The sequence below is a fragment of the Falco peregrinus genome, chromosome 6 (assembly GCF_023634155.1).
Source record: "Falco peregrinus isolate bFalPer1 chromosome 6, bFalPer1.pri, whole genome shotgun sequence".
NCBI lineage: Eukaryota > Metazoa > Chordata > Aves > Falconiformes > Falconidae > Falco > Falco peregrinus.
The window spans coordinates 89,764,386-89,780,004 of NC_073726.1; the positions used below are offsets into that span (position 1 = coordinate 89,764,386).

General features: G+C 50.5%; 1 protein-coding gene across 1 annotated transcript in view; it reads right to left on the reverse strand.

Moving 5' to 3' along the window:
• Positions 1-4,388: 4,388 nt before the first annotated feature.
• CASQ2 (calsequestrin 2) overlaps positions 4,389-15,619 on the reverse strand; it is a 34,804-nt gene continuing 23,573 nt past the window's right edge. Inside the window, exons 7-11 of the mRNA XM_055809310.1 lie at positions 14,793-14,838; positions 12,228-12,282; positions 11,430-11,530; positions 11,007-11,081; positions 4,389-7,246 (exon numbers count right to left, since the gene is read on the reverse strand). Coding sequence (XP_055665285.1) covers positions 7,043-7,246; positions 11,007-11,081; positions 11,430-11,530; positions 12,228-12,282; positions 14,793-14,838 — 481 coding nt within the window. The 3' untranslated portion in view covers positions 4,389-7,042. The remainder of the gene's footprint in view (positions 7,247-11,006; positions 11,082-11,429; positions 11,531-12,227; positions 12,283-14,792; positions 14,839-15,619) is intronic.

Sequence of the window (15,619 nt, forward strand, 5' to 3'; positions counted from 1 at the left end):
CCTCCAGCATCCTTAGAAACATGAAGGTACAAAGAATTTAAAAACAGAGACACCAGAAATTGCTCTAGGCATGAAGCTGCTCTGTAAATTGAAACATTTTAAATCTCTTCCAAAGGCAAAAAACAGGCTTCCAAATGCTTAGACATCTACAGCCTTTTCTGTCTTTTATTTGCCTTTTTTTTTTTTTTAATTTGCCTTTTTTTTCCCCCTCTACTACTTGAAAAAGTAGCATGAAGGAAAAGTGGATGCATAGAGAGAAGGGAGTTCTTGATAAAACACATTTGATTCAGCCTCTCTGGAAGTTTTAAGAGACACTCCGAACTTTTTCGCTCTTTGGACCTCTCTTCAGCATGAGTCGGATCCTGTGGGCAGGCTTTAAAAGAGAGAATGGGAAGGAGCTGATTGTATCTGGGCCACAGATGTGAAACAGATCTGCAAACCTTTTAGCTTCTATTTTGTAAAAGCTCATTCTTGAGTAGTCATAATACCAGATCCTACAGTTGATTATAATTTTGCTTTGTAAGTGGTTGGGAGAAACTGGTTTAGTAATTCAGTAACTAGACTGTGGGAAGCTGTGCAAATTCCTCCAGCGATTTCATTTTGCGGGGACTAAAATGTTCTTCAAACATTTAGTTACTTTTTGCCATTCAATAGCTTTTTTCTTTGTCGTTAGCAGGAGCAGGGCTTTGGCATGTTGGATTGAATTTTAAAGCAAAAATCTAACACCAGGCAAATTTCAGGGCTGCTCTCTGGTTGAACATAGTTTTATTTTTACCTGTGTTACTGAGGGAGAGGAGGGACCTGATTCAAGCTGGGCTTCCTCCGGATCCAGAAGTGGAGGATGAGGTCGCCCATGGCCATTTAAAGTAATTTTCCACCCATGACCGAAGGTGGGCAGGTAGTTGGTTTTCTGGCTGCTGTTGAAGTATGGGATAACACCGCCAGCAAACTCCATTTATTTAACCCTTGAGGCTTACTTCTCACATTGTGAAGTCATGCCAGTTGTCTTCTGCTCAGGTGGTGCAGTGGTATGGTCGCTGGTGGGAATGGGGGTTACTGTTCTCTTCCCGCAGTGGCAGCGGTTGGAGCGTGGTTGTAGGGTGATGGTTCCTCATCTGGATTTTGGGATGATGGGAAAAGATGCCTACCAAAAAAAAAAAAAAAAATCCTGGTATTGCCTCAGCGCCCAGGCTGGTGAAACAGCTTCACCTTGAGCAGGTCCCACCTGTCCCCCCCGCAAAAGGAAAGCCAGTCTCAGCCTTGTCCGGTTGGCTTTCTCCTCAGGAGGGAAATGTTACGCCCCGCTGTGTTCCCAGCCATGGCTCGTGGCATGGGGGTTCACCGTGGCTGGTTCCTGGCAGTGCTGTGAGGGATGCTGCTGTCTTCCTGGGCTGGGGATGAGCTCCAGCAGTAGCGACAGGGGAGGGCTGTGTCCTGAAGTGACCCTCAATACCATATGCTGTGGGAGTGGGTTGAGGAGAAGGGGAAGACGGGCTAGATAAAAATGCGAGAGAAAAAATATTAGGGGAGCCAGTGAAGATCAGAAGAGTAGGAAGTGAGTAGGGATGAAAGGTGAAAAAGCTACATTTTCACCCTGTTTTCTGTAGCGTTAGGGACAATACCAGAAACCGTTTCAGTGCTTTGCTGATCATCTTCATCACGGGGGCTCACAACAGAAGGGGGGGGGGGGGGGGGGGGGGAAGGGGGGAGCGGGCCCCGGAAGGATCTTTGCCTCCATCCCAAAAGCTGCTTGTAATCTGACTCCAGAAATGGGTCTTCAAGCTCCTAAGGAAGCTCTGTGGTTTGGGTTTTTTTTTTCCCTTTCCCTCCCTGCTTTAAATAGTTTTAACACCTTTTAAACCTGGCAAGGAGCATTCTGGCACCCGGGCCAAGAGGGCTGGCTCTGCCCTCGACCCTGGCCCATGGTCTCCATCACCATGAGACATCTTCTTCTGCCAAAGAGGTGTGAGAGTCGTCCCACGCCTGGCCCCGAGGGGTGCTCACCGCTGAAGGGCTGCTTTGCCCAAAGGCCGGTGGTAGACAGGAGCGGGGAAAGGCTGGGAATGCTGCAGCGCGGTGGGTTGACACTCAGGATCGTGGGTCTCAGGTAGGAAACCGTCCTGCCGCCTCATTACCGAGGTTAATTATCCTTCCTGCTGTGCTCTGCTGCTTCCAGTTCCTAGTGGACGGTGTTGCACTGCACAGCGTAGATGTACCGGGGGTGTAAAAGTAGCCAGGAGGCAGTTGGTTTTGCCCTGGAGGGCTTTGGTGCTCGTTGCCTGTTCACCCATTGCCCCCCTTCAGCCCCCCAGGTCCGGGCATCAGCGTGCACGTGGCTGTGTGCAGCCTCCGCAAGCAGAGGGGGACCCAGATGCAGCCCCGGCCTCTTCTCACAGGGCTGCAAGTCAGCGGCAGCTGGGAAGTGATATGTTCCTGTCTAATTAATTATTTCCCTGGGAATAAAAGGCAAAGTTTTTTTGTTTGGTCTCAGTAATGAATCAATCATTTCGGAGGTACGGCATGCAGACAGACGCGGAGGAGCAGCCGGTGTCCTCCACGGTGCGTGCATGTTGGCATCTGGCTGAGCAGCTTGGTTCTGGGATGGGAAGCAGCTGAGAGCTCTGGCTTCACTATGGGGCTGTTCTTCTCCCAAGGGCAGCACAGGAGACCCTTACCACCCCTCAGAAACATCACAAAAACCACCAACCCTGAAAATACAGTAATCTGTGACTTCCAGAGTTTCCTCCCTTGTCCTCTCCTTCTGGAGTTGTTTCCTAAATGCTTGACAGAAGCTCAGAGCAGTTTTGGGTTCACAGAGCCTCTCCATCAGCATCCTTGGTGCTGCAAAGGCAAAAGCTTTCTCCTTCATGCTTCTGTTACAGCTGCAGCGCGTAGCTCTTGATGGGTTTCCCTCTCCCTCGGCCGGTGCCCGTGAGCAGTACAGACACAAGATACAAAACCCTCTTCTGTGGCACACTGGCCACTGGCCCCCTGTCTGGCACTGGGAGGAGGTGTGTAGGACTTTGTGTTCTTGCCACATATCACTTGCGAGGGGGGTCCTCGCTGTCGCTGGGGGCTGGGGAGACCAGGGGTTTGGGCACTTTGAAGGGACTGTTCCACTTGAAGCACTTGCAGTTAGATGAGGGCAAAATACAGTTCCTTGTCTTTATGTGTATTAAGACCCATTTAATACAAAGTCTAACTAATGATTTGCAGAAAAAGGAACTATTGGCTAAAAGAGGGACAGGACAAGGGGCAACAGGCATGAAATGAAATGAAGACAGTTCCATCAGAATATGAGGAAGAACTTATTTACCTTGAGGGTGACGGAGCACTGGCTCAGGCTGCCCAGAGAGGCTGTGGAGTCTCCTTCCCTGGAGACATTCAAAACCCACCTGGATGCCACCGTGCAACCTGCTCGAGGTGAATATACAGGAGAAAATAGCTGATCTCCAGGGGTCCCTTCTCACCCTGACCACTCTGTGATTCTGAACAGACTTACCTGCAGAAACACCCAGTGCTGCCCATATGCACAATTTTTTTGTTTGTTTTTAATAAAGAAGGGATTTTGTTTATGGTTCCTCATCCAGACATGCTGACCTTTTGCTTTTCCATGTGTAGTGGGTAGGGTTAGGCTGACTTTGCTCCTTGGGGCCACCAGTGCCTTTCAAATGCCAGTTGTGCTGAATTCTGACAGAGGAGCCCCAGAGTGCCCGTGCCTGGGGTCCTGTGTGTGATACCTCCCCGTACCACCATCCTTCCTGTCCTTGCAAGGAAGACTCCCAAGTTCTGTCTTCTCCTTCACAGGGGGTATTTCCTCATTCAGTGGTTCGGTCACCGTGAACTCAGGGCAGATGAGGTGAAAGGCAGAGGCTTTGCTGCCCACTCATCTTCATTGCTGCAATCCTTCCTCTGCTGCAATGTTTTCTTAAGGTTTTATGTTTTTATCGCAAAAGCTGATGATAAGTTCCCGTTCCTGGGCGAAGAGAATGATGAAAACCATAGCGGGGGATGAGGGAAAGGTTTGTCCCATCAAGGGCTGAGCTGGCATCCTGAAGGAGCAGCAGCTGTAAGATCAACCCTTCTTCTCATAACTCCAGGGAAACTTTCCATAAACCACTGACACCAGCCCGCCAGCCTCAGTGGCCTCTGTATAAGCCTGAGCACCACTACATGGATTACTTTTTTTCCCCCAGAGCTGTTGCTTTATGCATTGGAACACCATGCCTGTGAAACACGTGCGCACTTGAACACGTGTGTAGTGCTGTTTGCAGGGTCTGCGGGTGTAAGCTCTGCCTCTCGGAGCATCTAGAGAGGGGCGCATCAGAACAGATGGGGGGAGAGGTACATGGAAAGTACCCAGGCAATCGGGATGTCCCAGACAGTGCCAGCTGGGAAAGGCAATAGAGCAACTCTTCCTTTATTCTTTAGGTTTATAGAAATTCACAGCATTTTGCAGTGACTGATCTGGAGTTGCAGCGTCTGGCCAGGCTGTTACCTTACGCAGGGTGAAACTGTGCACGTTTTACTCCTGGGAATAGCCCCAAGGTAGAGATAAACAAGTACTTTTCTCAGGTCAGCATTTGTCCGTTAACCACAGACTAGGAGACTACCAAAGGGCTGGTTTTGCCTGCTCTTGCTCCTTACGGGTGTGCATCAACGAGACCCTGAGTGCTGCTTGCTCCCTCCCTCTGAGCTGGGGTCCTCCAGCAAAGCTCTCGAGGAAACAGGTGAAAGAAAAGAGCAGAAGGAGGGTGCTGGGCACCCCTCCGGCCAGGAGAGAGGAGGGGGTGAATGGAAGAGAGGAGGAGACCTCGAGGCTGAGAGCACACTCTGCATTTTAAGGCTTTTGGAGGTCTCCACCAGGTCCTCTGGGATGGGGAGTTATGAGTTGTTCATAACCCCAGTGTGACCAGGTGGATGCTCTCCCCAAACACACTTAGTTTGAGTCTTCCAGGCGGTGCTTGTGTATCGTAAAGAAGCAAGAAAGGGCAAATAGTTGACCTGGGGGCTTTGCTGTCCTGTCTGTTCTTCTCACAGACTGTGCCTTAGAATCACGGGTTGAATGTTTGATGTTCCACGAGGAGCTAACGTGGCCTACAGTCGTATATCGTATAAGCACAGCATTCATTCGTATACATAGAGATGCACAGATATCCAGCTGTGTGTTGTTTGTGCTGGCAATTTCCACTGAGAGGAGATGGCACACATAGGAACATATCGGTACTTTTTTATACCAGTAGTTTCAAATTTCTATTTCAGCTAATGTAGAGAGAGTCAAAGAGACTGATCAACAGGCAGGAAAAAAAAAAAATCTATAAAATCTTGCTTTGCAGTTCATCTGATAAAGGAGATATATAGTGTGTAAACCTTGTTTCTCATCAGGCTGATTCACATTTGTATAACGAGCTCTGATTCTCCTGTCCCTCGCACTTTTATTTCCCCTAACGTCACTTACCTCTGACACAAGCCAGTATAAGATAGGTCAGAACAATGTTTTTCATCTGTAGCAAGAGAGGACATGTGTACCCTACCTATGCTAACAAGTCTGAACGACTGGAGAACATATTTATAAATGTATTTATAAAGATAAAACTACCTCCAAACTCTCCATTCATTGCACTATTGTCAAACCTAATAAGCTAAGACAACTGAAATCTGCCGGCACGGGGAAGCAGGGATACCTAACGCTGTGGCAGTGACCTGCACATGGATGGTGCTGCGCTTGCCAGGACTGAGTTGCTGACCCTTTGCTTTGTGAGTAACCCCCTTGACCGAGCTCCTTCTCTGTCTGCAGTCAAAAGAGGCTTCTCACAGGCTACCACGGGACAGCCGAGTCTCTAAGCAGGGAGTAACTGTGCAACTGAATACTTAAACGCCAAACAGCTTGCATCCTTTCGCTGCTCATTGCCCGACGCACGTTACCCAGCATCTGATAGGGTTGGACGGATGTGTTCCCTCCCAGCATCTTGGTCATGGGAAAAGATGCTCTGCAGGCTTTGGGTTAAAAGTCAGCTAAAGCTGGTAGGTGATGTGGCATAGGAGGGCTTCAAGGTGGGCCCCTATGAATGTTTCCGCTGGCAGGAGTGTGCTGTCTGTCTCATGTGCACCACCTTCAATCCAGCTGAGGTTCCCCTAAAAGGGAAGCTTGGCCCAGCCCAGCCCTGGCTGCAGATGTTTGCAGCTGGCCTGGAGTCTGCTCTGGTGTTTCTTTGGGGTTAAGAGCAATGGTTTGGCTCGGTGCCATGATCTTCAGCCACAAGAGCGTGGGCTCAGACCTGGATCAGCCTTTCCAACAGTTCGGGAGCTCACAAGCTTTGACGTCCTATATCCCACCACCTGCACTTACCCTAGCTTTGGCCTGAGCCTTCAAGAAGAAAGAGGTTCAGACAGGGACCGTGGTGTTTGGTTTTACCTTGTGCTGCCAGACAAGAATATCCTGTCTTTATATGGGATCACTGAAAAATTAAATAGCGTCCCTAAAACCTTCCTCCCCTCCCAAAGCTTTTTGCTGCTCCTAGCATGTTAATGAGTAGCTACAGGCTCCCACAGCAGAACTTGCAGGGTTGAGTGGTCTTGGCAGAGTAGCTGCAAAGGGCATTGTGTTTAATAAAAGGACTGAACTTTACAGTCACCTTCCCTATGTCTTGAAGGGAGATTTGGTCTTTGGATGTTAAGTGCTGGGCCGATGAGCATGGAAAATACAAATTGGCTCCCTGTGTCCCTCTGGCAGCGAGCAGGCAGACACTTTTCTCCTGCCCTGGGACACTCGGGGCAGATTCCCTGCAGATTCCTATTGTCCTTACTAAGGAGGCATGATTTGCAGCGGTGCTGGGTGCCTGCAGGCAGTCCTGGCCGCTCAGCACCGCTGAGAATCAGGCCCGGGGGGTCCCGGCAACGGCAAGGGCAGGGAGAGCGAGGCAGGGGGGGAAAGAGGAGCAGCGGTGCTTGCTGACGCTCAAACACAGGTCTTCCGATGGAGGGACCTGCCACGGGCGGGGGGGCTCTCAGCCCCCACAAGTCAAACAGCACAGAGTCACAGTTAGTCATCGTCGTCATCGTCGTCGTCATCGTCATCGTCGTCATCATCATCGTCATCATCATCATCATCGTCGTCGTCATCATCATCATCATCATCATCTTCAGTATTTATCTTCCCAGAAAGCACATCCTCTATCCAGTCCTCCAGCTCCTCGGCTGTGGGCAGGTCATCATCATCCCTGATCTCCATCCAGATGCTGTCAGCCTGCAGGGACAGGTCGTGGGGGGGGGGGGGTTAGCCAACCTCAGAGACACAGGGAAGTGGCCAGGTTCGCTGCTACTGGTGGGGTAAGGGTTGGACCCGAGGTGGGATGCAGGGGTAGGGGGTGGCATCAGCTCCCTCTCTGCCACAGCCTGTGGGCAGGCTCAGCCACCGTGTCTCTCCGCCCACGCGTTGGCTGGGGGCAGTGGGACTGGGCAGTGGGTTCACATGGATGTGTGGTACTTTTTGCCCTGTTAGATGTGTGCCCGCTGCCTGTTCCTGTCCTGCACCACCTACACCTGTGAGCAAAAGCGTCGCCCACCTGATGCGTCATCCTCACCCTGTCTGGCCAGGTCTGTAGACTCCAGGTCTACACAAAGAGAGAAAAAAGAGACCTATGCAAGCTCCCCCTGCATCACCCCGGTTCACAGGACATCACAGCGTTTTCCTTCTCCCTTCCAGAACCCTTCCGGGACCTCCTCCTTTGAGCCTTTGCACCCTGCTGTCAGCACCCCTTCTCTCCAGCCTGTTTTTACCATCACCTTTTCCTCAGGACATTGCTCTGGACCCTCCACATGTGATAATGGTTCCTCCTCTTGGAAGAGCCTTTCCTCAGATCATCTCAACCACACTCCAACTGAAGCATGGTGAAAACCACCGATACCCTGGACTACAGGTGCCCCCTGCTCTTTATTTCCAGCTGTCTGCATTGCTTCCATAGACTGGAGGGGATGTGGGGATTTAGTAAGAAGATGCCGTCTAAACTGCAGTGAGAAGATGCTGTCCAAACCGTGGCTGTTACCCGGGGACAGGAAACATAGCTTAGGTGGTCTCTGAGGCCTGGAAATGAAAGATTTCTCTCTGTTTTGCTATAGGTTCCTTGGGTAAACGCCTGGGTAAACACTTTTCCCTTCACTGTCTCCCCTTCATAAAATAGGATCAGCCTCCTCTTTTTCAGAGGTGCTGTGAGGTTACCTCGTTTAGCGTTTGATGTTGCAGAAACAAGTGCTTTTCATATGTCAGAAGATAACGACTAGCTTTTGCAAACGCACCCGCTTTTTTCCCCGTCTGCGGTACCTAATTGTCTGGTTTATGGCTTGCTAAAAAGCCTGGCTGATTTCTGCTCATTGAAAGCTGTTTTATCCTTCCAATATTTTCCTCCTAAAACCCCAAAACTGTAATAAAAAAGATCCACAGCTCTTGCTTCATGCAAATGGTCTTGTCTTCAAACCTCAGGACCGTTTGTGTGGCAAAAAGGGACCCCTTTAAACAGCTGGAAGTGGGCCCATCGCACCTGGGCAAGATGCTGTGCAAATGAAGCGGCGATAATTTGCAGAGCATCGTGGCCCTGGTCCTGAGCCACCACGCTGTGATGGGCTGGTGGGGGCCACTGGGAGCCCTGCTGTTTGTATTGGCAGGTTTTTAGAGAAACAATGGGGTCACAGGGGTTATGTCCACCTAAGCCAACAGCAGTGTTTGTTTTTACTCCGTTGCGCAAGCCCCACTTTGTACCTGTGTAACTTGGCTGAATGCGGTGATGTAACACTGAAATAATGCAATGAGCTCACTGTTTGCTTTAGATATCACCCGCCAACCCAGAACTTTCTTAAGTCTCTCTCTCTTGTGGAATAGAAAACATACTTAAGAGGAGTGAAATAAAAACTGCAAATACTATAATCAACAACCTGAAACATTTACTGTATCAAAGCTAGATAATGCATGAGTTTTTACAGGTCTCTCAGCGACTGCTGGATAATAAGGCATATATTCCTGCCTAACACTGCTTTCTATGTGCTTGTCTTGCCGCTGACAATCCTACTTCCACGAATTCCCATGGATAGCTGTTTAATGTAGCTTTGACATGCCTTAAACATGGCCAACTGCGGTAAATATAATGAAGGGAGATACTGCAAGCTAGTAATAAGGGGAAAAGACTGGAAGACTTGAGCTCTATTTCTGGCTTGTCTGTTCATTTTTCTCATGATCTTTGGTGACAGGTGCCATCTTGGCCCTCTTCCCTTTCGTCTCTCCCTTAACAATTCTGCTAACAAGTCTTAACCCACTGGGTCCTCACTGCCAGTGTCCGTCCCATGGTCTGGCAGATGCTGCTCTGACAAGTAAAGCCCCTCTCACACCCAGCCAGCGCCACGTCCACGCCGTGACTCCCAGGCCAGCCTCTAATTCCCCTCAATGGGACTGGCGAGACCCAGGGCTTCCACTTTCTTCATAACACCATCGCTCTGCTTTCCCTACCACGTCTCCCATCTTACACTCTTGCAGCATTTGTTGTAACAGGAGGCACAACCATCTAGTACAGCCTCACCACCCCTCTTTTTCTGGGGAGGTACAGGAGGGAGGATGTGGGGGCTGGGAGCAAGACTGGTGGTGGGGCCAGGACCAGCGCCCAGCCCCAGACAGTTGTCCCAACTCTAAGTCCCTATCTGCTCTCTTGTAATGAAACATCAGATTCCCATACAGCTGAAGCTTCAAACACAAAGTCATGTACCAAATTACAAACACTTCTGCAGTGGAAAGATTTCTGCTTCCAGACACATTTACATACCCACACAGGTTCATTTGAAAGAGATTAAAACACCCAGCACTTAACCATCAAAAATAGCCTAAGGTAATAAGCGAGCCAGGCTGGAGCACGCTGCACTATGTGCTCTCTGATCATCTGGACTGTTGTTGTCAGAAAGAGGAAAGACGGTTTCTCTCCACAGGTGTGTCAGGGCTGTGATGCACATTACATCGCGCTCAGCAGCTCTCCCCATATCTCTGCTGGTGGGGGTCAGCTGGGTCCCTCTCCCGTCTGCCTTAAAAGCTCACGGTGTGCGAGCAACCTGACATCAGCCCCATGGCTTTCTGGCTTGAAGGTAAAAACAGTAGGTGCTAGAAAGGCAGCCCGACAGGACAGCTGTGGGTGCTGTGGGGATCAGCACCACCGTGGCTGTGCCCAAGCAGCAGCTGCCTGTGCAGTTCTCCCTCTGCAACACTGCTGGCTGTGAGATGGGGTGGGAACCCAACGCTGCCACGGGGCATGGGGTGGACATGTCTCCTCTTCCCACCAAATCCCTCCAGCACTAGCTGAGGAGGAGGAGGAGGAGGGGGGCCTGCATGGACCCAAACATACCCTCTTCATCCCAGCAGGACCCCTCCGTTACCAGTTGATGTTGTACTCTTATTAAAGCTGTGTATTTATTTGGGGGTTTTTCCAAGCTGTGCAGTTTCTCCCTGTCATCTATTGGGGACCATCTTTCCCTCCTACACTCAAGCTGTGCTGTTCTGCTTCTGCTGCAAACCCACCCTTCTTTTCCTCCTCTTCCCCTCCCCTAAGCATGGCTTGCTTCCCCTGCCCCGTCACACGTTGCTTCACCAACCCAGCCAGGTGCAGGCAGAGCAGGGCATGGACAAGGCAGCGCGCTGTGGGTCAGGGTGGAAATGTGAGACCCTGAAACAAAAACGGGGCAAATCCCTGAAGCTCAGGCCACAGGGGCTGGTCCTGGCCTCAGTCGATGCGGCTTGTGTGCCACTTGGCTGCAGAAACATGCTCAGACCCAAGCCCTGAAGCCCGGCATTGGAGGCATTATGAACCCTGCTGCACGTGCCAATGGTGAGGTCCTTACACTTTTTCCCTGAGGAAAAAGCCTGGTCTACCTGCACTTAACAGCAGGAATCCCCGTGATTCCAGCAGACCTCAACTCCCATCCTTTCTAGCACCATAATCCTGGAGCGCTGGATTTTCTGGGCACATGCTACTCACGTCAGTCACGTTCACCACTCCAATCTGTGGCCTGAACAGGTCAATCTTGAAGGTCTTCTCCCAGTAAGTGATCAGCTGCAGGAGTGAGAAACAAAGCTCAGACAAGGGTGTCTGCAACACCCTTTGCATCAGTTCCGCCGGCTGGGCTGCACTGCAGGGAGCGCGCATCCATGGGTGCACCCAGAGAGCTCGGGCTGCCACACACGGCAAAGTGACAACTCTGGGGATGCTCCCAAGACACCATCTTCATGGGAGGCAGACCCAAGCGAGCAGCTCTCAGGGATCACCCGTGGTCTGGGTGTCCCGTCCTTCCCCGTCCCAAATTCCCTGGGGCAATTCCTGCACTTGTGCACACACAGGTACACGCACACACTCTCCATCCATGAATCAAACCAAGAAAGGCGAGGAGCCCCCACCACTCACCAGAGGAAAGTCGTCGGGGTCAATCCAGACAATGCTCAGGTCGGGATTATCGGTGTTGTCCCTGGCAACCTGCTTCAGGATTTCCAGGAACTCAAACCCATCTGAAACGACACACAAACCGCTGCAGCTCTCTCCTGCAAACACGCAGGCACGTTTTGCTTGTGGGGTTTTCAGCTTCCCTCACCCCGCCATACACGCAGGAGTTGTTTATAGTTCTCATTAAAATGCTGTCTCCCAGATCTTTCTTCTGATAATAAGGCTTTTAATTTCAAGCATCCTCCCCGGCTATTGAAATTAGTTACACATGAATTAAGACTCGTAATCCTTCCATGGAGGGGAACAATGTCACTATTTTCTTGTGGCGAGGGAGGAACCGAGCCCCCGAGAGGCCAAAGCTTGTTGGCACGCCGATGGCACCGAGAAGCATCCACACAATGGCTTTTTAGGAGCTGATGCCCACGGGTTTCCCACTTTCCCATCACACACCCAGCCCTCAGCATTTTCCTGGAGCCACGCAGCAAGGTAGAAGCAGAGTTAGGGAGCAAATCCTGGCCCCAGGATGGAGGGAATGACTTATGACATTTTTATCCCAGTCAGCTGGCTGCTTATATCCAGAACTTAAATCCAGCTGGCACACCTGCTAGTGTGAACACCCAGAAGCATCCCAGCTCCCCAGCCCGGTGGGCTGGGGCTCCCATTCCCAGCCAGGGCACGGAGCTCCACAGTGCAACCAAAGCACATGAAGCTGCGCTGTCCTGAGTGACGGAGAGTCACACACAGAGGAAAACGTCCTCCTACCTGGGTCATCTTCTTCGGCAAAGGCCACAATGTGGATTCCCTCCATGTCATCCTCCTGGAAACAACAAAACCGTTACTGATGGGCTGTGAAGGGAGGACAGAGTCCCGGTGGTTGCTGGAAATGAGGAGCAGTGGGATGTCATCAAACAAACCCAACAAGGCTTGACTGGAGCCCCACCAAGACACCAGAAATGGGAGCCGAGGTGAGGCCAAGCCATGGAGGTATTAGACACCAAAGCGGGTCATCGGGCTGGCGATGCTGAAAGCCTTCAGCTAAAAATGAGGTGGGCACCACGATGGCAAAGGTGAGGGAGCATCTGATGGTGTGGGGCAAAACCTTACCAGCAGAGAAGGTCAAGGGCTCTCTAGCATGGGAGTATGGGCTCACCGTCTGTGCCTGAGGCCACCTGCCCTCATAGATTTGCAGCTGCCAGGGAATGGATTGTAGGGAAACAAATACCTGGCACCATGCTCAGCCCCCCAGCATGCTCCTTCAGGGCCAGCAAAGGAGGTTTCCTCACACTGTGAGAGGCAAGGTGGCTCACTTGGGCCCCTTTCAGAAGGTGGCGGGTCTCTGCTCTAGGTGCAGGTCTCCATCAGCAGCGAAGGGAATGGAGTGGGAGGCTCATTTCGGGGCTCCAGTGAGTGGAGGACAGAAATGATGGCCTGGCTGACTGCTTTCCTCCGTGACGCGTGAGTAATGGGTAACAAAATTGGCAAAGGCCAATGGGTCTGCCAGCTGGTTCATCATCCGCCTGCTATGAATGTCATCTCTGAATTATCCCGCGGATCGGCTTCGCCTTCCTCGCCCGCTGCCAGTCCTGGTTTCCATTTCAATTGGTTTTAATGTGAGGAAAAAAATTCCCATCTAAATGCTAATTTCTTTTCCCTTCTGAGCCCAGAGGTGACAAAGTCACCATCAAAAACTGAAAGGGAAAAAAAAAAAACCCTGAAAGATTAAGTGGAAAACATTATCTTTAAAAACAATAGCGGATGCTGGGCCTTTGCTGGCATCTTCAGGGAATATGTTTTCACCGAGGCATTCTAGGCAGATTTACTTGGTATTCAGACCATTTACAGCTGGGAAAACCTTCACTGTTGTTCTTTCTCCATATTTGCTGGCAGCATTGTCAGACAGCAAAATAAAATACATACATACATATATATATATATATATATCTATGCACGATATATAATTACATACACAGCTATATAATATAGGTCTATTCTGACTTCCAAGGCAGCAAACAAAACTGGAGTAACTCCAGTAAAGGCACCGAGGATGTTCTGAATTTGCAGCGAGATCAGAATCCAGCCTGTTGTCTCCTGTAGGTACAAGTTTCGTGCTTGTAGCAGAGGCAAGCTCCGTATTCCCAGGCTGCTGGTAAAGCGAACAGCCCACCGCTGAGAATTCACACTTTTCCTGAGGTTATTTTAGAATATGTTCAGCATGAAAGCAAAACCACTGTGTGTGAAATTTGGGTCCCACTGAAACCCCATGAAAAAACTTTGAGGGACTTCAGGTGGATGTAGGAAGCTGCCTTCTATACAGGATCTGTATTTCAAAACAGAATTTAAAGCTATCATGCCCTTAAGTGCCTCATAGGTCCTGGTTCAGTTTTATTACTCCTTGCCTTGTGTTAAAGACTCCCAAGGTTTTGGTGCTTCAGAGTACCGCAGTGTTTCATGCTACACAGCCAAGCAAGGTGGTCTCTGAATGCTGTTAAAAATGTGCCGAGGTTTTTAGAGGAGTAACTGCATTTTCTTTAGCGCCTGTAAAGCACGTGTTCAGCTTTGGTTTTCAGCATTTAGCTGGCACTTGAAGGTCCCTGAGTGGCTATTAACATCGTACTCACTTACGGCAAAAGGATAATTAGTGATGCACAGATTTTCCTTCCTTTTCCACCCTTCCTCACCCTTGCAGACCAGGAGAGTCCTCTCTGTGTGATAGGTGCCAAACTGCTGGTTAGTTCCTCATAATCGCTGACTTGCGCTTGCTCACACTGAGAGAGGTGCAGTCAATGCACGATTTGCTCCATAATCTATATAATTAACTGAACTAACCGCCCTCGCTTGCATTTTGAGTGGTACAACTGCTCTGGTACAATTTCCCTGAGTCATCTGTTCGGTACAATCTCTGTAGCTTGCCCAGTGAGCAGGCTGCTGAAATCACCCCACCAGCAGCACTGATGCCCATGAAGTGAGACAGCATCCTTGGGAAGGATGCTCTGCTTGCCGAGGATGCTCTCCACCGCTATATCACGGCTGCTGCAGGGGCTCACCACCTGCCTAGCACACTTGGTTAGCTTGCCCAGTTCCCTCTGCAGAGCAAACAGGACCCAGCTCAACTGTCCACGACTGTTGAGCAAAGGAGTTGAGCGCACCGCTCGAACTCGGGCACTGGGCATCACAGCCAAGGCTTTCCCTTCTTCCCAGAGGAGGGAAAGTGGCTTTCCAAGGAAGGAAAGATAATGTTTTGCCCAGCCAGAAGCCGGAGGTCTCAAGTAGTGTTTTTTTGTTGGAAGCTCACAGGGGATGCAAGGCTTCCCACCCACACATGCTTACCCACGTCTCAAACATGTCTTCTGGGCGCAGCTTCCGCAAGGTGGCCCTGGAAGGAAGACAGAAACGCTCTTTGAGGACATGCCCAGCACCATCACACATGACGCTGCCAGCATCACGGGGGAGGTCACTGTGGCACGATGGGTCGGTGGCTGGAGTCAGTGCCGTCAACCACTGTGTTTTGAATGCAAGGACAGGGGCACAGGAGGTCAGCTTATGCTTTTATTTATGGTGATAAAACCCTGCCCTTGCCCCCATGGAGTCATTGCAGCCACTGTGCTTGGGAAGATGAGACGCCTCTCTGTGCTGGCATGTGCTGGTGATTTAGCCCACACATGGCAGATTGTCCTGTCCACCCTGAGAGCATGAGGTGACCCATTCACTTCTGTCTTGCAGTCCCTGGGACATTCCGAGTGGGCTCTGTTCCCCTTTTCTCCTGGTTTTACCCCAGCATAATTCCACCACAAAAATCCTCCCAAACTCTGCTGCAGTAAAGAAGAGAGAATAACCTCAGGGAAGAAAGTTTAGATCCTAACAACCACTGACAAGAAAATTTTAAACATAAAACTGGCCAATGCAATTTTTTTTAGAAGTAGTCCATAAAGGACAAAAAAAAAATAAATATTAAATGTTTTCAGACACATCTGCAGCAGTCAGCCTGGCAGAGAGCCTGGTAGGCTGAGAGCTGGCTGGGGTGTTAGAGGGGCACCAAAGGAACACGAGGCCATAGTAGACAAGCCCAGGTAATCCTTTGCACCTCTGCTCACTGTGGCACCAGAGACTGGCTCCTCCAGCAGAGCAAGTCTGTCTCCCTGGCTGACCAGCCCCAG